Below are 25,758 nucleotides of genomic sequence, written 5' to 3'. Positions count from 1 at the left end.
TTGTTGCCTAAGAACACAAAACAAAACAGAACATGAAGGAAAGAAGGAAAGAAGACTGCATAGCAAGCAACTGGTGATAACAGGGGAAGAGAAACACAGGATTTTTTGATTTTGCTTGGTGGAAAAGAAAACTTTTATTGCTGCGAAAACTTTGATTTTACCGGTGATAACGTAGCATATTTATAATAAAAGAAAAAATAGTTTAAGTCATACTCTAAAACCGGGAAACAAACATAATAAAAGCAATTTTCCTAAAATGCCTCTGTGGGATTTTTCCTAAATTACGCCAACAAAACACACAAAATTGCTCAGAGTAAATGAACCAAATACATATCACGTATGCAAATATCATAAAATTATGTCACAACATGACAACATTATCTGCCAATGAATCGGTAGCTTTTTTGCCTTTTGGTAATCAATTTGCTCGCTTATGCTACATCAGAATTGGACATGTTTTCTTGCAATAATCAAGCCCATTAAATTTTGAGTCCATGCCATGGTTCATGAAGATACTTGAGAATTAGACATGTTTTCTTGCGAATAATAATAATGAGTAATTATAAACATGGTTATGTTTAAAGTTATATAGAAAACTAAGAATATTTTGTTTGGGGTTTCTTAAGTTTAAATTAATTACTAAGTTATTATAGAAAAAAAATCACAATAAACGTGAAAAAAATAATAATTATACACTCGAAATAAAAGTTGTGGGTTTTTATTGTCTGGAATAAAATTTCCGTAAAAATAAGGAGACCATTTGAGCTCCTTGAAGAAAAAAAAAAGATTTACTAATACAGAAGAAAAAAAGGGTAAAAAGAATTTGCAAACTTAACAAAATTGACCCAAAAGTCTAAATTGCAATTCTTCACTTTTGCTTATACTTGTTTGCTTATCACGAGAACGACGGAGCCTTCTGCCAACGACGCCTCCGCCTCTGGCCATCGATGTCTCCACCTTTGGCTGACGACGTCTCCATCGCCGGTCTCCGGTCGACGACACATACGAAGTCTCCTAATCCGGACTACAACTGCTTCCGCCTCCTCCTTCTTTCACATTGTTTTGGCCTCCGCCTTCGGCCAACGACGCCTCCACCGCTGGTCTCCGGTCGAAAACACATACGAAGTCTCCTACTCCGGCCTACAGCTGCTTCCGCCTCCTCCTTCTTTCACATTGTTTACAGGTACGATCGGCTTTTCGGTGTAGTTGATTGATTCGTTGATTAATGTTTTGTTTATGACAATGTCTTCTTTGTGTACGACATATTACTTCATATTGATTGTTGATAAACCTAGAAAACATCATCAACTCTATTTTGTACATCTTTGGAGTGGCATTAGCATCCATTCATATAGTTTGTAAACATCATTGACTCTATTTTGTTTCCTTCATATTCCTTGTCTCCTTGAAATGTTGAATATTATGCTAAGCTGTTGGGATCTTTTGCATCATTTATCAACGTGTTGTCTAGTTTGTTTGCAAGTAGATATGAGTTTGCCACAAACAATGTTTCTATTGAGTTCAATATCGAAAGCCTTGTATTGTTGCTACTGGAGGCGTTTCTCTACTTCGTTCACACAATTTTCTGCAACATCATTGTGTTTTAGAACACCTTTGTTTGGTGATCTTTTCTCAGAAGGTGGGAGGTCAGTGGGGTCCATGGATGGGTATGATCAATCTGTTATCATTGCTAGTTCTGTTACAAACGTGCTTATGCCTCTCCATGCTACAAGTGAACTATTTATATTCTTGAAAACAAGTGCTTTTTCACCTAAATGGAATTGTACATTATATGAGGATGCATGTTGAAAGCTTAACTCATATCATATCGATATCATGCTTTTGATTTTGACTGTAGAAAAGTCCAAAGGGTATTTTTGGATTTTTTTTCCATTTCATCAAACAACTTTTTGCCTCCAAATTTTTCCTTTTAATGAACCCCTTGATGAGAGCATTATAACCATTTACTGTGAGATCATATCCCTTCTCCACCATTTCTTTATACAAAAACCATGCCTCCTTCATATTACTTGCTTTACGATGTCCTCTTATTAGAACATCATATGTGTTGGTATTCGGGGAAACTCCTTTTCCCAACATACCCTTGTAGGTTTCACTTGTTTGCATAAACCGTCAACCAATGAAGTATAAGTTACAACATTTGGAGTTAAACCTATTTGAACCATCTCATTATAAAGTGAAAACGCCTCCTCTATTTGACCGTTCTTGCAGTACCCATCAATAAGGGTTGAATATAAATTGCATCATATTTCTTTTTGTTTACATCAAATGTAATTGTTTATTGTTGTATTTGATTATAAATTGCATCAAATGTAATTTTGGTCCTTATTTTTATGTTATATAACCATCAAGGTCTCTATCCTAAATGAAATGACTATATCACACTTTTTTGGTATGATTTTTTTATGTTTTGGATGTTGTATGTGAAAAGATTAGGTGATGCATCTTTTTCAAGATTCTTTCATGGATTCTTGAATTACCAAAACATTCTATACAAACATTATACAAAACATCAGAGTTGCTTCTCATTTCATATATAAAAAAAAGTGTCATAATAATATCATTAGTTGGATTAAGTCATAATCTTTAACATATCATTACCCTCGTCATTTTTTGTGATCATTTTTATGCTCATTTTCTTATCAACAGGTATGAGGTTATACATCAGAAATTTACCATTACATATAGATGAGGTACTAGTGCAAACAACCAAGAGTAGGAGGATCTATATGGTAGAAAGAAAAACCAGAAAAAGAAGTGTTGGTAAACCCAGAACGAAACATCTTGAAGCAAGGTATACATATTAACTAGCATTTGATATACATATTAACAAACATTATTTGAGTTAATATATGAATCAAGAGTACATAAAGCATTGAATTTGCTTTGAAAAGAACATAAACTTACCTTGGGTATCTTCGATTTTATATAAAAATTTTTTTTGTGTTTGACTCTTAGAATTAATTATATGAGTGTTTATGCTTTTGTAGGCATACAATGGATCGTCCAGAAAAGTAAAAAAGAAGTGTGACATTGATTAGAGACCATTCTAAAGACTATCTATCAAATTTAACAGTTGAGTTTGTTTCAGTTGGAATGGTGATCCATGTGTTCCACAGCATCCATGGAGTGGAATTGGCTGATTAATAAGGATAGAATGCAAAGCCAGAATGGGCTGGAAGGAATGGGGATGTGAGACATCAAGTGCGGTTGTATATTGATGTATTAGATGTGTATATAAGGTGTATTAGATAATACTTGAGACATCAAGTACGGTTGTTTATTGGTGTATTAGATGTGTACATATGGCGTATTAGATGATACTTGAGACATCAAGTACGGTTGTTTATTGGTGTATTAGATGTGTATATATGGCGTACTAGATGATTGTATGAGATGGTATATGATACATATAATACGGTTAAATAGCTGTACTTTATTATGCATGTAATCTAATACACCCCTCTACTAATACGCCTGCTATGTAAGTACTATATTCATAATTTCAACCGTACTCTATTAACCTTTTTCTAGTAGTGTTGGTTTTTTGTTCGTAATCTCTGTTCTTCTATGATTTATGACATTGTTCATTCACTAATGAAGTGTTTAAGATTGCTTTAACAAGGGTTTTAGCAATTTAATTCTTATGTACTGTGGGTTCTTTTTGCTGAGAATTGTGAACTATGCAAAGTTAATCCCTAATTCATCGTTCAGAATGCAAACAAGTTTGACCAAATGACAAAAGATCACCTAATGGAACCAATGATCGAAATACTATGTTTGTTTAGTTGGCCTTCTTTCACGGTCCAGGCAGCTACCTGAAGCAGACAAGTTCATTCTTTCCATGCCAATGACCCCCAATGCAAGCATATATGGTTCTTTACTTAGTGGTTCCTGAAAAAAAACGTCTAAGATTGCAGAACGTGCTTCAAAACGTATAATTAGTTTAAACCGAGATAATTCAGGATATTATGTTTTGGTATATAATCTATATGCATCTTTAGGGAAATCGGATCAAGCTAGAGTGGTGAGCAAATTAAAGTTAAGGGATTTAGGAAAGATACGGGGCGTAGTTGGTTGGATATTGATTAAAAAAATGTATGCTTTTGGTAATGGGGGACAAGTGTTTTAAACAATATGAAGAGGTTAAGAAGTTGTTTGAAGTTCTTAGTGAGTTAATAGTCAAAGAAGGGTATATTAGTAATTTGACATCTGTTTTCCATGATGTTGGAGAGGATGAGAAAAGGGAGATTCTTTGTGGGCATATTGAAAGGATTGAAATTATGTTTGGATTCTTGAATAGGAAACCAGGATACGGGTTTGTAATGATTGTCACACTGTGACTAAGGCTATGTTTGACATACTAGCTAAAAAGCTAGTTGGTAGTTGAAAAAACTAACTGATAGCTAAAAAGCTAGTTGTTATATAAAAAATAGCTGATAGTTAAAAATCTAGTTGATAAAAAATGTCGTTTCGTAAGACTAACTGAAAATGTAACTGACAAATATAAAATGACTTAAAAGGACATTTAAAAAAAATGTGTTTCTATAACTAATTAAGAGTATATTTGGAAACTTTTTAAAAAAGCTCATAAAAAGCTAGTCTAAGGCTATGTTTGATGTACCATAGCTAGCTAACTGATAAGCTAACTTGTTTTTCGAGCTTTTTCATGTTGTCGTGTTTGGTAAGCCATAAAGTAGCTTATAAGCTAACTTTCTAAAAAGCTACTTAGACTAGCTTTTTGAGAGCTTTTTTAAAATTTTCCAAAAATACCCCCTAATTAATTAGAGAAACACATTCTTTTAAAATGTTTTTTTATGTCATTTTATATATGTCAGCTAGGTTTATCAAACATCATTTTTTTATCGGTTAGTTTTTCAGCTATCAGCTAGCTTTTTATTTAACAGCTACTTTTCAGCTAGTACACCAAACATAGCCTAAGTATCTTTTTAAAAAGCTAGCTTATAAGCTATTTTTAGGCTTGTCAAACATGACAACTTAAAAAAACTTGAAAAATAAGCTAACTTATCAGCTAGTTGTGGCACGCCAAACACAACCTAATTAAATATCCGAAACTAAGAGCAAATCTATGTCTCACCTTTTTGGGTGAGACAAAAAACTTACAAGTTATGCTTTGTTTCCTCGTGTCTAGTCAGTGGACTGGACTCTTTTAGGATCTTTTCCTACCATGAAAGTCCTTGGATGGAAACTGAAAGTGGGGTTTGAACAATAGGTGAAGATCATGGAAAGAAAGTCAATTCACATTGATAAGAGGCCGAAACCAAAATAAATCAAAAGGATAAGGACATATATACCCTATGTAACGCAATGCAAATGTTAGAGAAAACTTGCGATTTTGTAAAGCACATATGCACCACTATCCATTTCTGCAAATCTTAATTACATGCCACAGATTAATTTTACCTGAAAATTTCCAGGAATTAAACTGTTATATGTTAGACGTCAATGTGGCCTTACAAAACTAAATACACTTTGAGCAATTAATGTATGAGGATGAGTTTAATGTTATACTAAGATATTAAGATTAAGATTAGAGAAAGGATTCACTCTACCTAACCTTGTTATATTAGAAGACCAAAAATACTAGTAAACGTTGACTATGCTCCCCCTCTATGCTACAAGGTTGCCCCCATGGCTCCATATATTGCAGGATACCCATAGGTAATGTTACTCAACCGGATCACCAATTTCAAAATGGGAAAGCTATTTGTAAGTATTGCATCTTCTTCTTTTGTTTTTATACTTTTCCTGTTATCTGGGAAGGCAGTATAGTCGTCATTTTGATCATTTGTCTGCTGAGTTGGTGGCCAATGATGGTGTTACTGATGATGCTGTTGCTCGAGAGCAAGAATCGTTTCTGGATCTTAAAGAAATGTATTCTTCTGAAGAGCATTGCCAGATAATGTATGGGTTTTTCCCATGTGCAACCAATGTCCTGAGTCAATTCTTCCTGATTGTTACATACGGGTACCTATTATATCAAGGGGAATATTATGCGAGTGGTGATTGATGAATTTATCATGCCTTTAGTGAGAGCTTCTGGACTGAATTTAATTCTCGGCTTATCGATTAACTCCCAGAATTTTTAATACTTCTTGGTTGCTTCTCTTTTTTATGTTCTCCATATCAACCACCTTTTTGTTTCTATGCGTCTTTGTAAAAAAGATGACCGTATAATATTCTATATTTATGAAATTCCAAGTATAGTAGTGATGCAAAGTTTCACACATCAATTTATCCAATACTAAAAAGGGGTAAATGGCTCTGGACGAACCATGCTGAACCCATCATGTGGGGGTAAATCCTAGAGCACTAGCGATATTATAAGCGTGCAAGGTTTGAACCTTGATCCTCCTGTATGGAATTTTGCACCTCAACCGTGGCGTGAGGACATTTATCTAAAGAGTTTTGGGTATTGAATGGGTTTGCTTGACTTCAGCATCGATGAACTTGTTTCTTACATTTCTGTTATTGATCGTCTGATTGCAGCAACTGGAATAATGAGTAGTAAAGATAAAGTCAAGAATATGTTGTGACGGGTGTTGGATTGCTAGCTGGATCATCAATACTGCTTCTCACACTTGTATGGGGAATATTTTTCATCTGTGCTAAAACAGAATTCGATGTAGAACCTAGTCCTACACAAAGAAATCAAGGGACTCAACTATATTTAACAGGTTTGATTGCATAGAGTTTGCTATTTGCTTGAATATGCTTAAAAAACATACTGTATAAGTTTAATAGTCATTTTCTTTAACTCTGTTCCGTGGAAACAAAGTAAATATATTGATATTTTTACAAGTTATGGTGCTCTTACAGATATGGAAGAAACCAGTTATCATGCCAAACTTATGTTCTTAGTGCTAATAGTGAAAAATAAAGTGGTACAACTATCAACAGGTTTGCTCTTGCCGTCTGATCTCCTGAGAGTTTTGATAACTAACATGCTCAAAGAACTATTTATGATCATCTGAAAAGTTATCACTCGTTGGCGAGCTTAACATATTGAAGTTTTTAACAGGTTCAGGTGTTCTTACAGAAGATGAAACTAAGTATCATGCCTTGAAGATGTTACTTTCACTTATACCTTTTGTTGCCATTCTAACACTGAATATTCGTTTATCATTTTCTAGTGAAAAAAACAACGGTTACCTTGTTCTGTCACTTCTTCTTGGGATTAGGTACTTCTTTACAAACTTCCATGCTCAGGTATATATCGATTCCCTATAAACAGAAGTTGCAAGGAGATACATCTGCAATTTTAATTGCTGACTTTCTCTTTCTGGGCATATCGATCTTTTGCAGAGTAGAACTTGTTGAAACACCCTGACCCTAACGACGACAAAACATTGACCAGGGAAAAACTTTATGATATGTTCAAAAAGTGGCTTGATGAAACGAGAAATTTGATGGATGATCCGTATTTGATCAGTCGGGGAGGAAGTACAATCAATCTGGTAAGCATCATCAGTTTCCCTGAAGTACTTCAATGAACCTAGTTTGTGCTACTAACCTATCTGTGAGCGACGATAAACTTATTACATGCCTTGAATTGAAAAAGTATGTCAGAGAATTGAACTTGGACGAGATTCCGATGGAGGGCAAGATACCAACAAACGAGATAATAGATATCATAATGAGACGTTTAGATGTTGATGGAAGTGGTGACATCGATCAAAAATAATTCAAGTACCCAAACATGAGCTCAAGTGTCATCAATCAATTAAGCACATCAATTTTAGGACCATGGTCAAGCAAGAGCACCTTTCAATCTCATTGGAATTACTATCAGAGCATAAAGGTGGAATGACATCAGGAAACTTCATATTCGATGGAAAAATGAAACCTTTTGCTTCCAAACGAGACAAAACCTAACATGTTTATCAAAGTATAATCAGTAAAGTACTACTACAACTAAAAACTTTATACGATTATTACAAAAGAATAAATTGTGAAACACAAGAAATTTTACCTCAGAACATAAATCGCCAATTTTAAGCTCCTTGACATGGTGAAGCTTTAGTAATAATCCTTTAAGCATCTCTTCTTCCACCTCTTCAGGTATTATCTCATTATGCCCCATATTCGCAAAATCTAAATTAGCTTCGACTAAAGAAGACACGTTTAGTAACAAAAGCCTCCACAACACAACATCATCTTCAATTGTTAGTGACAAAATATTAGGAGCATTGATTTCGATAATATATGTGATATCACCATCATCATCGTCGTCATCATCATCATCATCATCACGAATAATGTGTCCAGAGAACACCAAGTTCTTAACGCTCTTCGAAGTAATATTGAGCCGTTTATAGCCATAGCAATATCTCAACACCAAAGTTTCCAACAGAGGACTCCCGGATAATATATTTTCAATCAAATCTTCATGTAAATTCCCCCAAGTTATACACAAATTTCTAAGATTTTTCCAATTAATAGCCCCAACCGGATTGAATATGCAGCCTCTTAATGTCAGTTCGGTAAAAGATGAACTAATGAAAAAAATTTGTTCTAACAGAAACTCAGCTTCAAATTTCATATTCCATAACGTTAAACTAAAATCTTCAACGTTACAACTTATAGCATAACGAATCCAACTGTTCACTTGTGATACATATCGAGTATCATAAGTGGTACACACAAGGAATTTCTTGAGCATCAGTTGATGACATTGAGTTAGAGTTTTGTCAACGGATGAAATGAAATCGGAAAGTGTACGTGTATAATCATTGAAACAGAGAGTAGGAACTGAAGTCCAAAGATGTTTCCATCGTTTGGAGAGTGTACCTGTTCTAATGGCACGTTTTATGGAGGGTAAACGAGAGAGGATTTCAAGAAGCAAGCAATCCGGCAAAGCACTGATTCGATCATCTTCTCCCTCCTCCATAATTTCTTGAAACCTTATCTGTTTTGGGGCAAATTTAGCTTGATTTATTAGTCCTTCTACACAGTTAGGTGTAAATATGTATACAAATGGTGAGATAAAGCTTTGCTTTCACCTCTAAACGTTAAAAACTACAATTCATTCTTTATGAAAATGAGAGATTTTTTCAATATTCAAATCGATTTTCAGTGTTTGTTTATTGGCCAAGACAGCATTAAAAACAACAGTGAAAATAACATTTAGCGATTAAAACAATGATGCAAATAAAAAGTCTGTGGCGTTACTCTATCTATACATAATACGTTAAATAGAAAAAGATAGGAATAATGCATGAGTTTGGTTCTTATGGTTTACACACACACAAAAAAAAAGTACAAGTCCAACTTTTCATTTTATCATAGTAGTCCTCTGTCTTTCCATTTTGTTGTTGATTTAGCCCCTCCTTTGTCCTCAAACACCATTTGAGAAAATCTCTCAAGTCAACTCATCCCCTCCCGTTACTCTCTTACATATCTCTATTGCCGCCTTTTGCATACACATTTGTACACTAAACTTTCAAAATCATGTACCCTCCCACTCATAATGACATAAAATTTTCGTTTTTAGATTAATAAATCGTTAATACATATCATTTCCATAAAACCAAGTTAATCAAGATTTAACAAATCATCATCAAATCAGAGTAAATTCCAGAATGCGGGTACATGTGGTGTGTGCTTTGCAATCATCCCGAGCTCTTCCATATGAAAATCCGAAGTACCTGAGATATAAACTAAAAACCATAAGCACAAAGCTTAGTAAGTTCCCCAAGATACCTCATACCATACATACATAAATCACATACTGGCCCCCGTCCTCCATCGGGCCTCACCCGGTCTCGAGTCCCACTCAGCCTCGAGCCCCGCCTGGCATCGAGCCCCGCTTGGATTATAGATCTGTCAATCACCAGGCCCCGCCACGATACACACATAATCATATAACCATATAATCATATAAATATATAATCTTACTAATACATGCAATAATCACAAAGACTATAGCCTACCTTAAAGTCATCGAGCCCCGCCCGGCATCGGGCCTCACCCGGTAAGCATAAAAATGGATACTTATAACTAGCATTCAATATACTCATCAGGCCCCACCTGGCATCGGGCTTTGCCCGGTAAACATGCCATCATACAATACATGCAAGAGTCGCACGGACATCTAGCATCCTAACATATAAACCATGGTCTGATATTGTTGCCTTCGACCCGCTAAACCCAGTGAGGAGACTCACCTCACACTACCGAAAAACAAAGAAGATCCCTGGCTGCTGGCTGACAGATCCATGAACTGTCAATAACAAAACAACACCCAATTAATAACTAGGTTCAACTCCAGAACCATAATCCATACTCAGGGTAAAAAGACCAATTTACCCCTAACCTAGCTTGGTCCAAGACTAAGGCCCAAACTCACAATCTGAAAGGCCCAAAAGACAAATAATCAACCAAGGCCCACATATGGCCTAATTTTCCAAATTGGGTCCAAACTATTACATGGGCCTTACCCTAAAGCCCAACCAATTTCCTAGTCCAAAACACTTGTACTCAGATGGCCTATTAAGAACTCAAACACCCAAGCCCAAAAAGGAAGCCCAACCATAAATCCCAAAAGCAAAAACCCACCTGACTGAGTATGTGGGGCGTACTCAGCTGTACGCTAAGCGTACTCGCTATTTGGCTTGTACACTGCGCGTAGAGACTTATACATCCAGCGTACTCATCCATTAAGCCAAAACCCTTATTAAGCTCTTCATGTTCAAGACCAGGAGCCCAAACCTCAAATCTACTCCTTAAAGAACATCTAGAACCATAAAGTCATAGACTTGATGACTTTGCATGCCCCGAAATAACCAATTTTCAAGATAAAGCACTAAACTTTCACCAAATGGACACCATCTCATGCATGAGGGATTCCAAGCCCTAAAGGAGAAAACTTTATGCATCTAGAACCTCAGAAACATCAGAGTGGCAACTCATTGCTACTGGAGTCGTACCAAACCACTAGATCTCATTCTTAGGACCCAAAATGAACCAAAACTCATACAAACTATATCTAAGACAACAATGAACAAGATCAAAGTTTTTTACCTAAAACAATGTGCAAATGAAGCACATAAACAAGATCCACAAGCTCTTCCTTGATCCACAACCTTGCACCAAACTCCATCTTCTTGGAAATAACCCAAAAACACTAAGATGCACATAATGAGCTCAAAACACCACCATGGAGGCTAAGGGACGATTTCTAGGGTTTGGGGAGTTGGAGGCTAGTAAAAGGGGCCAACCAAAAAGAACTAATGAGATTATATAGAGTACAACTCCAAGAATTAGGGTTTTCACTTTTCCCTCGTACGCCCCTTGTACTCCTCGTACACCCAACATACGAGGTCTTGCACCCCCAACCAAACCCTCACAGTACGCTAAGCGTACACCACATTACGCCCAATGTAATTCCCTTCGCATCAATACGCCCCGCGAACTCCCTAGGTACGTCTCACGTACTAGGGTTTCCTTTTAAACCTCTAAGCACTCTGAAGGCCATAACTTCTTCGCTATAAATCTGATTTCGACGATCCATATATCCATGAAGAGGTAATGAGAAGCTCTACACTCTAATCAACTCGTACCTACAGTACCATTTCCCGAACAAACCTCCAATTTCAATAAAAGCCCAACCTTGCATAATACCAAAATACCATTTGACTCCAAAACACAAACCGAATACCTGGATCATCCAAATTACATCATCCACCTCCAAGTAAGCCCAAAATTCAATTCTTCAAGGGTCCTAAGTCTAATAATACACAATCCTTGATAACCACCCCGCAATGGGAAACGATTCGAAGCAAGGCGTTACAACTGTCCCCCACTTAAATTAGATTTCGTCCTCGAAATCATTCCTTATCATTCTCGACACACCAAACAACCTGAGCAACACAGCCATAACCTGGGCATACCACAACCTTCCCAAGGCAACCGAAACCAACCCTAGCAGGGCTCTCCAGCTCGAAGATGAACAAATCCTTTCTCCACCTAAAAATAATCCCTTGCAAAATAACCACATCTACTCAAACTAAAACCTGAAGACTCGAGTTGGTCTGACTCCCTGACAGACCGCCCATACTGAACCATTGCTTATTCCTTTCCACTTATCTTCCAACTGACTATTCACTTTCTGATAACTTGAAGTTCCTATTAGAAAACATAATCACATACCAATTATCTATGCAGAACACTTATACTTGAAAGAAGGCTCAAAGAATCCTTTGGTAGGAGACTTATCACTGTAACGGTTAGACTCAGACGAGAGTTGCGCAATAGGACCAAATCATTTACTCTGAGATTATCCAATCCTAATTGCAAGTGACCTACACCTCCTCCGAATAACAAGCTACTCTACACATGAGTTCCAAATCAATAACACCACCTTGACTTATCTTGATGCCCTTCACAGATAGAACCAATCCAAGACACCATCAAAAGAGCTTGATTTATCACCAAAACTGGATCGATTCCTTACCCTTGAACCCTTCAATTGATGCCCTCGGCATATAGATACCCTAAATTCTCATCCCATGAAAAGAAAATTCTACACATAAACCCTCGCGATTCCCAACTCGAGATCTCACCCAAAAATCCAACCTGATACTTAACTCATAACCCGAGATCCATGGATCTGCGCTTGCATTTCACCCAAAACCTTCTAATTCACGACAACCCCTCACTAGACCAATATATAAAGGTTCCCAACCATTGCTGAGACTACCAATCTTGCACCCGGTCCCACCACCAGGTTCCCAAATCACGAGGCTACCCAGCCTATAAACCCCTCTACGTCACACACTAACCACCCGCTTACTCCTGCAACTCAAGATCCCAAAACATTGCCCAACGGTCTCCACCAGGTCCCACCTGTATTGCCATAATCATACATGCCTCACGTACAGGTCACCCCCAACTATACCACGAAGCAACCTCGCCCACGGGTCCCACCCATTTAGAGATACACAGGCCCGACTCCGCCTCAGACCCCAATGGTCATCAACTCAAATAGAGAAATACTCCTCGCCAATCCCGGTCGGCGTGCCTAAGGAACAAACGGATTCCCCACTTTACGCTCATAACCACCTCCAACGATAGTCTACCTCGAACTGGTGAATGCTACAATCCCATCGCAACCTTACAACACTACAACCCAACCATGGTTACCACGCATGGCCTAACCACACCCTACCCATCACAACCCCATGCATCTTGAACCGATACCTACATCCAACTGCATCCAATTAGGTGTTCGGTTCATACCTCGAATTCCAAAACCCTTAACCTGGACTCAACCACAAGCCTGTTATACAAAATAAAGAAGGCGCCGGCCAACGGTTGGAAGTTTCCTAAACTCCTACTTACACATCCTCAATCTAAACAGCCACTTGGGTCATCTCCCTCCTGACCAGGTTGTGAAACTTGCCATAGTTTCACACCCGATTGAACTCCCGTAATTCTGATCGATTCTCCCCCTCTTGGATTTGACGAAGCTTTCTCTCATCCCATAAATCCCATGGATTCCAAGACAACAAACATCAACCTTATATAGTATGAACCGCCTATGATTTGCGATAATCAAAACTAACGTTCCATTGTTAGTCAAACTCAATGATCGCCCAATTCCTGAAATCCTGAAGAATACTCTTGAAATCTTAACCCCTCTAATAACCCAAATCACCTCCCATGATACCTTACCAATTTATTGAGTTCTTATATTGGTGAGTAGAAACCATAACCCTTGCCATGCACTGACAAATATTAACCCCAATACCCATTCTCAAAGAATTACTAAACTCTAACCAACTACAATCCATGCGAAAATACAACTCTCCTAACACATCCAATGATCAAACAACTTATGCAACTGACACCACCATCTTCCTGCTACCGCTCCTCTCCGAGAAATAGTAGGGTTTGAACCCAAAAGTTCTTCCATAGGCAACCGCCAATCATACCAGAACAAATGATAAAACCACTAAAACTTGACCAAATATCTTCCAAACAAAACTCCTGAATTGATCCCGACAAAGACCCAGATCAACAACTGAACACGCTAGAACCTGCCCAACAAAATACAACCCTTTAAAGATTCATCGAAGACTCCTGGCATGCAGAATGGCATATTGTAATCCTTGATAATACAATCCAGACAATATCAGAGAAGCAACCCGAGATACAACTTACCCAAACCCCAACAAAATTCCAACGTAATACAAATTCCCGATAACAACCCAGAAGATAACATGCTTGCAAAAGCATCATAAGGAATCCTGACTTCCTCCTCCTGAGTTACCCCGACCATCCCGAGGATATGGTGTAAAACTCCCCTCTGATCCCAAATAATAAGAACTAACGATAGGATCCTTCTTCCAGAAGGATTCTAGAGATCCAAAAGCTTTGGGCTCCAGATGAGCCCCCAACTACCCTGCTACAAAGTTGGCCCGAAAGGCCCTGAGATGACCATCCAAGAACTCCAAATTCCCTTCCTTGACTAAACCAAAGACCACCACGCTCCACTCCAAAATACCATGAGTAATCTTTGATGAGATGAACTCCTGCATCCGCGCATCGATCGACTCAGCACCTGCTCCTGGGTTGGAACTAGCATCTGAACCCCATTCCTAAGTGCTCAACACCTTACCGAAACAACATGCAACAGATCTGAATATTCCCAAGAATCCTCATCCCACAGGCTTCCTAGATTTTCCATGACTCCCACCGATTCAAGTATGGATCTTGTGCTTTCAGTAGTACGGGCCCAATACTACCTTCCACACATATCCATACTTTCCTCAAGAATCCACCCGAATCCTCTAAGTTGCCTTCTCAAATCCATACACCAACACTTGCTAACCCGCACAACAGAACCCATTGAAGCAATCCCTAGGCTTTCCTAGGTTTCCGACCTCACGCATCCATCAACTGCTGAAGAACTCCCCATAATGCTAGTCACCCACCTCATGAATACAATCACATGAAACAAAGCTTAGATAATCCTTCGAGTAACATACTCATCCCTACAACGTTTGGACTCAAACAAGAGTTGCGTAATAGGGTCAAGTCCATCACTCTGAGATTATTCAACCTTTGTCATATGTGACCTGACATATCCACTTAGTAGCTAACTCCCGTCACTTGAGAGTTCCACAAAGCACAAAGCAAGCAGCATTCGAGCAGTAGCACTCCAATCCCACATACTATAACTAATACTAGGAGCTCTCACTCCTACTACTGATTTCCTTACGCATCCAAATCAACCCAATCCAACATCCCATGCTTCCTAGGCTACCAAGCATCAAATAACAAGCCACCCTATCACTAGCTAATCATAACTAGCATGCAAGTCTATAAGCTCATACAATAGCTATACAAGGCATCTCTCCTAGCATTCTATCATGCAAAAACCGAGCAGATCCTTAGCCCTAACTAGCATGTGATTCACAGATTCATAAATCAAGTAATACCAGATATCATGTATGAGTATTTTGGGAGAAACTTACTTGAGCTTGGTCAATTGCTAGCACCATACCCCTTTTTGTATTAGAAAACTTGTTCTTTTTTTCCTTTTTAAATCGTTTTTCTTTCACTTTTGAAAAACATTAACAAATCTTCATTGAGTTCAGACACACCCAAGAGTATGTCTGAATCCCTCAAACCAAGGATCTGATACCAACTTGTAACGTCCCACTCATAATGACATAAATTTTTCATTTTTAGATTAATAAATCGTTAGTACATATCATTTCCATAAAACCAAGGTAATCAAGATTTAGCAAATCATCATCAAATCAGGGTAAATTGCGAAATGCAGAAACCTATGGTGTGTGCTCTGCAATCATCCTGAGCTCTTCCATATGAAAATCCAAGTTCCTGAAACATAAACTGAAAACTATAAGCACAAAGCTTAGTGAGTTCACCAAGATATCTCATACTATACATACATAAATCACATACTGAGCACGCACCTTCCATCGGGCTTCACCCTGTATCGATTCCCACTCAGCCTCGGGCCCCGCCCGGTATCGAGTCCTACTCGGCCTCAAGCCCCGCCTGGCTTCGAGTCCCGCTCAAATTACAGATTTGTCAATCACCAGGCCTCGACTGACATTGGGCCCCACCCGATACACATATAATCATATAAACATATAACCTTACTAACACATGCAATAATCACAAAGACCATAGCATACCATACAGTCATCAAGCCCTGCCCATTAAGAATAAAAACATATACTTATAACTACCATTCAATATACTCATCAGGTCCCGCCAGGCATTGGGCCTTACCCGGTAAACATGTCATCATACAATACATGCAAGAGTCGCACACACATCTAGCATCCTAACATATAAACCATAGGATGGCATTGGTGCCTTCGATCCACTAAACCCAGTGATGAGACTCACCTCGCACTACCAAAACACAAAGATCCCTAGCTACTGGCTGACAAATCGTTGAACTATTAGTAGCAATATAACACCCAATTAACAATTGGGTTCCACTCCATAAACATAATCCATACTCTGGGTGAAAGGACAATTTTACCCTTAACCTAGCTTGGTCTAAGACAAAGGCCCAAAGTCACAATCTGAAAGCCCAAAAGCCAAATAATCAACCAAGGCCGAAATATGGCCTAATTTTCTAAATTGGGCCCAAACCCTTATATGGGCCTTACCCTAAAGCCCAACCAATTTTCTAGTCCGAAACACTTATGCTCAGATGGCTTATTAAGAACTCAAACACGCAAGCCCAAAAAGGAAGCCCAAAAGCAAAAAACCACCTGACTGAGTACACACAACGTACTCAACTGTACGCTAAGCGTACTCGCTATTTGGCTTGTACGCAATGCGTACATACATGTACACCCAACGTACTAATCTATTAAGCCAAAACCCTTGTAAGTCCCTAATTTTCCTGTGTATCAACCAGATCCGTTTGATGGTGCGGAATCCCAATCAAACGGATGATGTCAGATAAAATAGAAGAGAAGAAAAAGAAGAAGAATATGAATCTATGTATGAATTGATTAGAATTAAAGTTCCAGATACAAAAGATTCACACACACAAAACTTCTCTCTGGCCGTAAACTCTCTTATGTTCATCAATCTCTACTCCTCACCCTAACACCTATATATATACAAGGGGAACATGGGCCAGATAACATGGGCCGTAAATGGGTTTACGGCCGTAAACATGACCGTAAACTCCAGAAATATTACAGAAAAATATATTTTCCTAGAAAAGTAAAGTATAAACCATATTTTTGACCCAACAATCTCCCCCTTGGTTTATAGCTTTCTTTTCTTGAATGACCCAACAAGCTCCCCCTAAAAAGTAGCTGGCTCTTCTTGTTAATCTTCATTGGGAGATTGGATTTAGCATTTATCTTCAAATTCTTCACAACTTCAAGATGTACTTGATGAATCTTCAATGAATGACTTCATCTTGAGCACTTGGGAATTTCTTCAGAATTTGACATTTAACGCACATTGGGTGAGGAGGCTTCTTGTACTGATTCTTGAAAATTGGTGCTTTCAGCTTGAGAATCTTCAGAGAGAACAAATCTTCTGGATCACTTCAGCAGGTTCATAGATAGCAACAGACTGATTAAGGAAGCTTCAATGCAATCCGTCACATAATCTTCAATTTCAGCTTCACCTTGCTTCTGGGGTTGAAAGATTGAATTTGAAAGAATAATCTTCATTTCTTGCTCCTTCGAATGAGAATTCTTCGATGCTCACGGACGAGGTTTTGGCTCAGAAATCTTCGACACAAACTCCATGAGTTTCATCTATACCTGAAATCACTTTTCAAGACAAAACAAAACTAAAAGAAAACTTAGCACACAACATTTTTGGGTTTTTCATATTTTCTGAAAAAAAATAAAATAGAAACAAAAATATTTTTGGATTTTTTTATTTTATTTTTTTTTATTTTCTTGAACAAGAAATAAAAGAGAAATAACACTATTTTTTATTTTATTTTGAATTTTCTGATTTTTTTTTAATTCTCCCATAATATTTAAATTAGAAGAACACTATGAACAAACTTAACAAAAACAAAAATAATAGTTAACTTTAAGGATGATTTGGGATCAAAGTTTTTTAGACAACCTTTATCCGCTTGTCAGTACCTTCTATCTACACGTCTTTGTCTGGTCGATCGCCAATATTATGGTCCACTTAAACACAAAACATTTGTGACAAGATTTGGACAATTTACCAATGACATGATACATGCATATATCTAATTATAACTTTATTATCATGATTGGCCCTAATTCTTAAATAGATTTTTCTTATGACCATTTAACTGACTACAACCAGGTATATTGTTGTCCACCTAAATTGAGCAGCGAGATCTACAGACAATCTGCATATGTTCAATTTTAAGTGTACTAGAACGTGTTTCCCGCTTCCTGATATGCCCCAGCCATCAAGAACTTCCAGAGTACTCCTTACACCGGGTGAGCAGACAATCATTCAGAGAGAGGACAAATTCAGATTGCTATTACTTATTGTTTCAGAGGGGTTGAGAAGTAGAAGGTTGCATATGCTGTGTACTAGGTCGGATTGGAAGTCACGCAAAGGAGACAGCATATGGCTAACAGATAAGAGGAATTTCATATATATATATATATATATATATATATATATATATATATATATATATATATATAAAACATGCAGAGAAATAGAGTTGCATATGTTGTGTACCAGGTCGAATTGGAAGTCACGCAAAGGAGACAACATATGACTAACAGACAGAAAGAAAGAAAACGATTTTCTACAGGCCTAATTTATCGGAATTTACCAGTCGCCCCATCCAACCGGAATTAAGGACAGAATCCGCACATCGAGGAAAAGTGAATCTACAGTTCTAGATACGGGTTATTTAATGTGACCGGTAGATTCCCATGTATATCTCCCTGCTCAACCTATCCAAGCGTCGTGACATCAGGTTAAACGGATCTAACTAGGTCAAAGTTTGTCAAGTCCTTAAATTCATTAGGTTCAACTCTCCCTAGTTAAGTCCATTTAAAATCTTTCGTGGCTATCAGCACATCGAACACAGAGCATAGATGATTCAACTTAGGTACGTTACGCCGATTCAGATTGCCCGTTATCACTTGCTAATTTCATTTCCCAAAACATCTCCTGCAAGAACATTCCATTAACACCATATTTTTTTTGATTTTGTAATGTTTTTGGATTTTTTTTTTAATTTTCTAATTTTTGTTTTGTTTTTATTTCTCCCCCTAAATTTGTGCATGGAGAGAAATGAAAATAAATGTGCAAATTTAACTATCCTAAAACAAAAATTAGTCTTTAAAGTGAATCAGCTTAAGAAAAACTCAAGAGTATAGAGAAGAAAACGCAAACCGTAATTCACCGATTGAATCTGTATTCAGAAGGTCTAAGCACAGCACGCGTAATCTAAGAATAGATCCAAAAATTCTTCATGTCATTAAGCACTAACCCCGTTTGTGATCTCTTCCTTTCCCGCAAAAGATACATACTCTCAAATAATGTTCTTAGTGTTGTACAGTTAAGAGATGTCCCTTATCATGTGCCTGGAACAGCCACTACCAACAAACTGAAGTCTGATAATATGCCTCCATCGCTGCTCCGACACAGAGTGGGATCAATTGGTCTTTGGAACCCAGTCCATTTTGAAACTGGTTCGACCTTTGTCATCCTTGCACGATACTCTCTCCCATGACATATCCTGCTTATCACAAACAAAAGACGATGAAATATTAGAGTCATTAGAAGATTTGGGAGTTTTCACCTTTGGTACCCATCTATATCCGGGTTTAACCCATTTCTTGTTTGATCCGATGGGTGCCTCGGCACTTGATTTGGAACTTGAAGCCGGCTGCCAAGATGACTTTGACCTAACCGGTCTTGGCTTCACAGGAGCATCTTTTGGATTTGGCTTCTTGGCAGGCATTTCCTTCTTGCCATTGGGATTCGGATTCTTTGCCTTGTGGGTTTGACTCTTGGCCTTCTACGCGTTCCAGTCACCATTGTCTGAACGTGACCTGGAGGGGTTTCTTTTGAAGTATCTCCCTCTTGGCGCATTCTGCCATCCTTGTGCACAGTAGGGAACGTATGCACGATTAGGACAATTTTTGGCAATGTGTCCAGGTGTTCCACAGTGAAAACATGTCTTGTTCTTCACTGTGAAGTTGTTTCTTCCTGCCCCTGGTGGCATATCCATGCCTTGTCTCTTATGGTTCCCACAAGCACAATTACAACAGGCACTCTGTTTCATTGGAATTGGAGGCCTGTATTTCTCAACGGCAGGTTTGTTAGGAGTAACAGAATTCGAGGCAACAGATTCTGAGTTCAAGGAGTCATTGGTTTGTTCAGTAGTGTTCTCCTTGTTCTCATCTTCTGCTACTTTACCTGCACATGAAGTAGAAACATTAGTATTTTCTACCTGAATACCTCCTGACACAAACCCAGCTAGTTTGCCATATCGAAGATGTGCCTCCCTGTCAATTTCTTCCTGAGTCATAGTGATGGATGTGTAGTTATGATTGAAAGGTGGAGGAACACTAGTATACCCTAGACCCTTGTTTTGATTATCTTTAAATGTTAATTGGGTTTCAAATAAGGACTCGACTGTCTGACTTGACGCAGTATAATTTTTGAAACTGACGTCTGTTTTTCCACACTTAATTTTCAAAGAGTCAAGTTCTTCAGTTACAGCAACAACTTGTCTCTTAATATAGTCATAATTTTCACACTTGTTGCTATACTCTTCCTGAAGTTTCCTAAAGTCCTTGGTTTTTGCTTCTAATTCAGCCTTTAGGGGTTTCTGTCCTTTCCTGAGTTGATATCCTTCATATCTCAGGTCCTCAACTTCTCTTTTTAATAAATCAATTTGTTCCTAAAGAAATTTAATCGTAATTTCACAAGCTGGAGTACATGTAACATGTAACTTCAGTGATCGGAATGTTTTCAGAACTCATTGTTTTTCTACACTTCAAAGCATCAAGTTCTACAATTACATCAGCAAGACTAAGATGATTGAGATCTTTTGTCTTCTTGATGATAGCCACGTTCATATCCCACGATTTCGGAAGTGAATTCAGCAGCTTTTTGTTTATCTCAAACTTAGACAAGAAGATCCCAGCTATATTCATCTCAGTAGTAAGTGTAGTAAATCGCTGCAACTGAGTTTCGAGGGTTTCTCTAGGGATATAATCGAAAATGTTGAAATTTTGTCTTAACATATCCTGACGACTCTCTTTCATGTTTTCAACTCCCTCGTAGACCTTAAAATCAATTAAAAAGCACAACTAAAAACCAAAATCAAACTTAAAAGTCAAACCCTTTGACTACAAACCTCAAAAGTCAACCTTAAAAGTCAAATTTAAAAAGTCAAACTCAAAAGTCAAACTTGAAAAGTCAAACTCAAAAGTCAAACCGGAAAGCTAAATTTGAAATTTTAAAAGTCAAACGAGAAAGTCAAAGATTAAAGTCAAAGGTCAAACTTGAAAGTCAAACTCAAAATTTAAATAAAAAATCAAAAATAAAAGTTAAAAATAAATTATTTTTTTTTAAAATTATTTTATTATTATTATTATTATTTAATTTATTTAATTTTTTTTAATTTTTTTTATTATGGAGGAAAAAAGAATTTAAAATTAAAAGAAATTGAGTTTTGGGTTAAGAGTGTCAAAAATGCGAAACTTGAAGCGAAAAAGACGCTTTATGAATTAAATTAGGAAGGAGAGACACAAAGAGTCTTCTAGCTGAGTTGGAAAGGCGCGAGGCTTAGTACCCAGAAGACCCGGGTTCGATCCCCGACACCTCTAAAATTCTGTCTGCCTCTTCCTTTTTTAATAGACGCTGCGAAGACACCTGCTGCTTGCGAGGGCGAGGTGCAAACCGTGAACTCCGAGGCTGCAAGCTCGGACTGTAAACCTGCAAGGCCTCGGACCGCAAACACCGGCCGCAAACTCTTCGGAACCCTAGCCGCCGACCGCAAACTCCTCGCTGATTACGACAAAAAAACAACGATTTTTCGACTTTGAAGCTCCAAAACTCGATCAAAAACCCTTTTTTATGAAAAACATGAAGAACAACCCCCCCCCCCCCCCCCCCCTTATTTTTTAGAGATCTATCCAAAAACGCGAGAATATTTCGAAAATAAAATCAAATAATGCTCCAAATCTGACAAAACTGACTGAAACAACTTGGCTCTGATACCAATTGTAAGTCCCTAATTTGCCTGTGTAGCAATCAGATCCGTTTGATGGTGCGGAATCCCAATCAAACGGATGATGTCAGATAAAATAGAAGAGAATAATAATAATAATAATAATATGAATCTCTGTATGAATTGATTAGAATTAAAGTTCCAGATACAAAAGATTCACACACACAAAACTTCTCTCTGGCCGTAAACTCTCTTATGTTCATTAATCTCTACTCCTCACCCTAACACCTATATATATACAAGGGGAACATGGGCCGGATAACATGGCCCGTAAATGGGTTTACGGCCGTAAGGTGTTTACGGCCGTAAACATGACCGTAAACTCCAGAAATATTACAGAAAAATATATTTGCCTAGAAAAGTAAAGTATAAACCATATTTTTGACCCAACAACCCTTCTTAAGCTCTTAATATTCAAGACCAGGAGTCCAGACCACAGATCTACTTCTTAAAGAACGTCTAGAACATGCTGGAAATAAAGCACAAAAACAAGATCCACAAACTCTTCCTTGATCCACAACCTTGCACCAAACGCCATCTTCTTGGAAATGACCAAAAACACCAAGATGCACATAATGAGCTCGAAAACACCACCATGGAGACTAAGGGATGATTTCTAGGGTTTGGGGACTTGGAGGTTGGTAAAAGGGGACAACCAAAAAGACTTAATGAGATTATATAGTGTACAACTCCAAGAATTAAGGTTTTCACTTTTCCCTCGTACGCCCAGCATACGAGGTCTCGCACCCCAACCAAAACCTCACAGTACGTTAAGCATACACCATATTATGCCCAACGTAATGTCCTTCGCACCAGTACACCCCGCGTGTTCCCTACGTACGCCCTGCGTACTAGGGTTTCATCTTAAACCCTTAAGCACTATGAAGGCCATAACTTCTTCGATATAAATCTGATTCCGACGATCCATATATCCATGAAAAGGTAACGAGAAGCTCTACACTCTAATCAACTCATACCTTCCTTACCATTTCCCGAACAAATCTCCAATTTCCATAAAAGCCCGAGCTGCCATATTACCAAAATACCCTTTAACTTCAAAATACAAACCGAATAAAAACAATAATCAACTCATACATTCCTTAGCATTTCCCGAACAAACCTACATGTCATCCACATATAAACGAAGATAAATATAATCACCTACATGAAGCTTCCGCATGTAAACACAACAATCATACAGACTTCTGGAGAACCCATGCTTCAGCATGAAAGAGTCAGATCGCTTGTACCACTATCGAGGAGATTGCTTTAATCCATAAAGTGATTTCTTCAAGCGACCTACTTGACTTTCCTTATCAACAACCTTGAATCCCTTAGTTTGATGCATATAAATTTCATCACACAATTCTCCATGCAAGAAAGCAGTTTTTACGTCGTGTTGTTCCAGCTCCAAATCACCATAAGCAACAATACTCAATAACACCTAGATGGAAGTATGTTTCACTGCCGTAGAAAATATCTCATCGTAGTCTACTCCCTCCTTTTGTGAAAATCTCTTTGCTACTAGTCTTGCCTTGTACCTTGTATCACCGAGTTCGGAAGGATCCTCTTTTCTCTTGTACACCCACTTACAACCAATAGCTTTCTTCCCTATGGGAAATGGGACCACCTCCCAAGTTTGGTTCTTCCGAAGAGGCTACATCTCTTCTTCCATCACAGCCAACCAACTCTCAGTATTTCCATTCTGAATAGCTTCCTTGAAGGAGACCTACTCATCTTCCTTGAAGGAGACATACTCAACCAAATTTGCATGTCCGTAGTGATTCAAGGGTTGATCAGACCCCAACTTTAGAAGTTTCTTATATGCTCTTCTCGGCCTAGTTGATACCGAATTGTCCTCAAGCTCTTGTTCCTCTGGTTCCTGTACATTTTCTTGTTGAACCATCTCATGTTCAATAACCTCGTGAATACCATCATGATCTTTCTCGTGAACACGATTAGAACCTTGTTGGCTTTTAGGTTCTATATCAACTACTTGAGACTTGAACATCTCAAATTCCTTTGTTTTTGTGTTTGCTTGACTTGAACTAAATCCAGTGTGCTTTACTGTACACACACAATGCTCACAAAAATCCATACAAGGCTTCTTAAAATTCTTCAACAAACCTTCTTTACCATGCAGATCAAGACCCTTTTTCAGACATATGCCCAAGCCGTCTATGCCATAAACGAGTGCTTTTACATGGGTCACCACCACTACCATTTTTTCCAACTGCCACATCATTTGTCATTGTTGTACCCGAAAGAACATAAAGGTTTCCTTTACGAATACCTTTCATTACAACCAAAGAACCTCAAACAACCTTGTTTACTCCTTCCCATGTAATTATCTTACACCCACCGGTAAATGAGATTCTTTCGTAACTCAGGGACATGTCTTACATCCAAAAAAGTTCTGACCGCTCCATCATGCATTTTGATTCTAATAGAACCAATTCCAACTGTTTTGCAAGAATGATTATTCCCCATTACCACGGTTCCACCATTTATGCTTCTATAGTTATAAACCACTTCCTTTTTGGGCACATATGATAAGAGCAACCCGAATCAAGAATCCATTTACCAAATATTTCTTCATCAGAAGTGACAAAGTAACAAGCATCGCTACTTCCTTCCTTCTCCTGAGCCGTAAGTAGCTTCTTACTTCTCTTCTGTATTTCCATTGTTGTTGTTGTTGTCTTTGTTCCATCCTACTCTCTTGTTGGGACAATTTGCTTCGTAATACCCAAGTTCGCTACACTTGAAACACCGCCTTTCGGCAAGACGTCTACATTTAGATCTAAACTTTCCTCTTTTCCTTTTCCTCTCTCATTACTTCTACCTCTTGCAAACAGTCAATATGCTTGGTCTTTGTTTCCACTAGTAGCAGTCATGTCACCAGTTGCAATCTTTCAAATATCATCCGCTAGAACTGACATTCTAGTCTCATCTATCGTACGACTATTACCCACAAGCATTAATGTTTGTACAAGATTCTCATAAGAATTTGGCAACAAAATATGTATTAAAAGTGCTTGATCCTCATCTTCTACCTTCACATCAATGTCTTTTAAATCTAAAATACACCTATCAAATTTACTGATGTGTTCTCGGATTGAAGAACCTTCATCCATTTTGCAAGTAAACAACTTGGACTTCAAATAGATCATGTTTGTTAGAGTTTTCGTCATGAAATTTGCCTTCAACTTTTTCCACATTGCCGCTGTCGATTCCTCATTACCTACCAAGAAAGCATCATCTCTTTTAAGGCATGTAATGATCGATGCCCGTGCTTCAGGATCTAACTCCTCCTAATCCTCATCGGAAATAACTTTATGCTTCATTCTCTTACCCACCAAAACCTTATGTAACTTGTGTGAGATTAGTAAGTTTTTCATTGTCATCCTCCAAAAAGAAAAATCATTCTTTCCATTGAACTTCTCTAATTCATAATTCCCAACTTTAACCGTTCCGCTCATAGATGTCATTTACCCGCTTGTTTC

At 37.9% G+C, this 25,758-nt stretch overlaps 2 protein-coding genes across 2 annotated transcripts; one reads left to right on the top strand and one right to left on the bottom strand.

Moving 5' to 3' along the window:
• The first annotated feature begins 368 nt into the window (after positions 1-368).
• Positions 369-3,554, top strand: LOC111880645 (uncharacterized). Its single transcript, XM_042896718.2, has 5 exons — positions 369-414; positions 821-1,183; positions 2,671-2,815; positions 3,012-3,035; positions 3,113-3,554. Exons 1-5 carry the CDS (start codon positions 369-371, stop codon positions 3,162-3,164), a joined length of 630 nt encoding a protein of 209 aa, XP_042752652.1. The 3' UTR covers positions 3,165-3,554.
• LOC111880644 (F-box protein At5g03100-like) lies at positions 3,460-24,479 on the bottom strand. The gene is made up of 7 exons (XM_052765646.1): positions 24,105-24,479; positions 8,015-8,950; positions 7,195-7,913; positions 5,600-6,680; positions 5,337-5,445; positions 5,146-5,230; positions 3,460-3,915 (listed from the first exon to the last, which is right to left on the bottom strand). The coding sequence occupies exons 1-3, from the start codon at positions 24,477-24,479 to the stop codon at positions 7,758-7,760; spliced, it is 1,467 nt and encodes a 488-aa protein (XP_052621606.1). The 3' UTR covers positions 3,460-3,915; positions 5,146-5,230; positions 5,337-5,445; positions 5,600-6,680; positions 7,195-7,757.
• Positions 24,480-25,758: the final 1,279 nt, after the last annotated feature.

The sequence above is a fragment of the Lactuca sativa genome, chromosome 7 (genome assembly GCF_002870075.4).
Source record: "Lactuca sativa cultivar Salinas chromosome 7, Lsat_Salinas_v11, whole genome shotgun sequence".
NCBI classification, from domain to species: Eukaryota; Viridiplantae; Streptophyta; class Magnoliopsida; order Asterales; family Asteraceae; genus Lactuca; species Lactuca sativa.
This window is presented reverse-complemented; position numbering and strand designations above follow the sequence as displayed.

Bases quoted from the DNA above. Each gene is read 5' to 3' on its own strand.
- LOC111880645 (XM_042896718.2), top strand. From the start codon at position 369: ATGACAACATTATCTGCCAATGAATCGGTAGCTTTTTTGCCTTTTG. The intron at 1,184-2,670 runs GTACGATCGGCT...TCTTATCAACAG, and splicing joins TTCTTTCACATTGTTTACAG to GTATGAGGTTATACATCAGA. The intron at 2,816-3,011 runs GTATACATATTA...ATGCTTTTGTAG, and splicing joins ACGAAACATCTTGAAGCAAG to GCATACAATGGATCGTCCAG.
- LOC111880644 (XM_052765646.1), bottom strand. From the start codon at position 24,479: ATGGTAGTGGTGGTGACCCATGTAAAAGCACTCGTTTATGGCATAGAC. The intron at 8,951-24,104 runs GTATCAACTAGG...GCCCCAAAACAG, and splicing joins AAGAGCTTGAGGACAATTCG to ATAAGGTTTCAAGAAATTAT. The intron at 7,914-8,014 runs GTAAAATTTCTT...TAAACATGTTAG, and splicing joins TTGGCGATTTATGTTCTGAG to GTTTTGTCTCGTTTGGAAGC.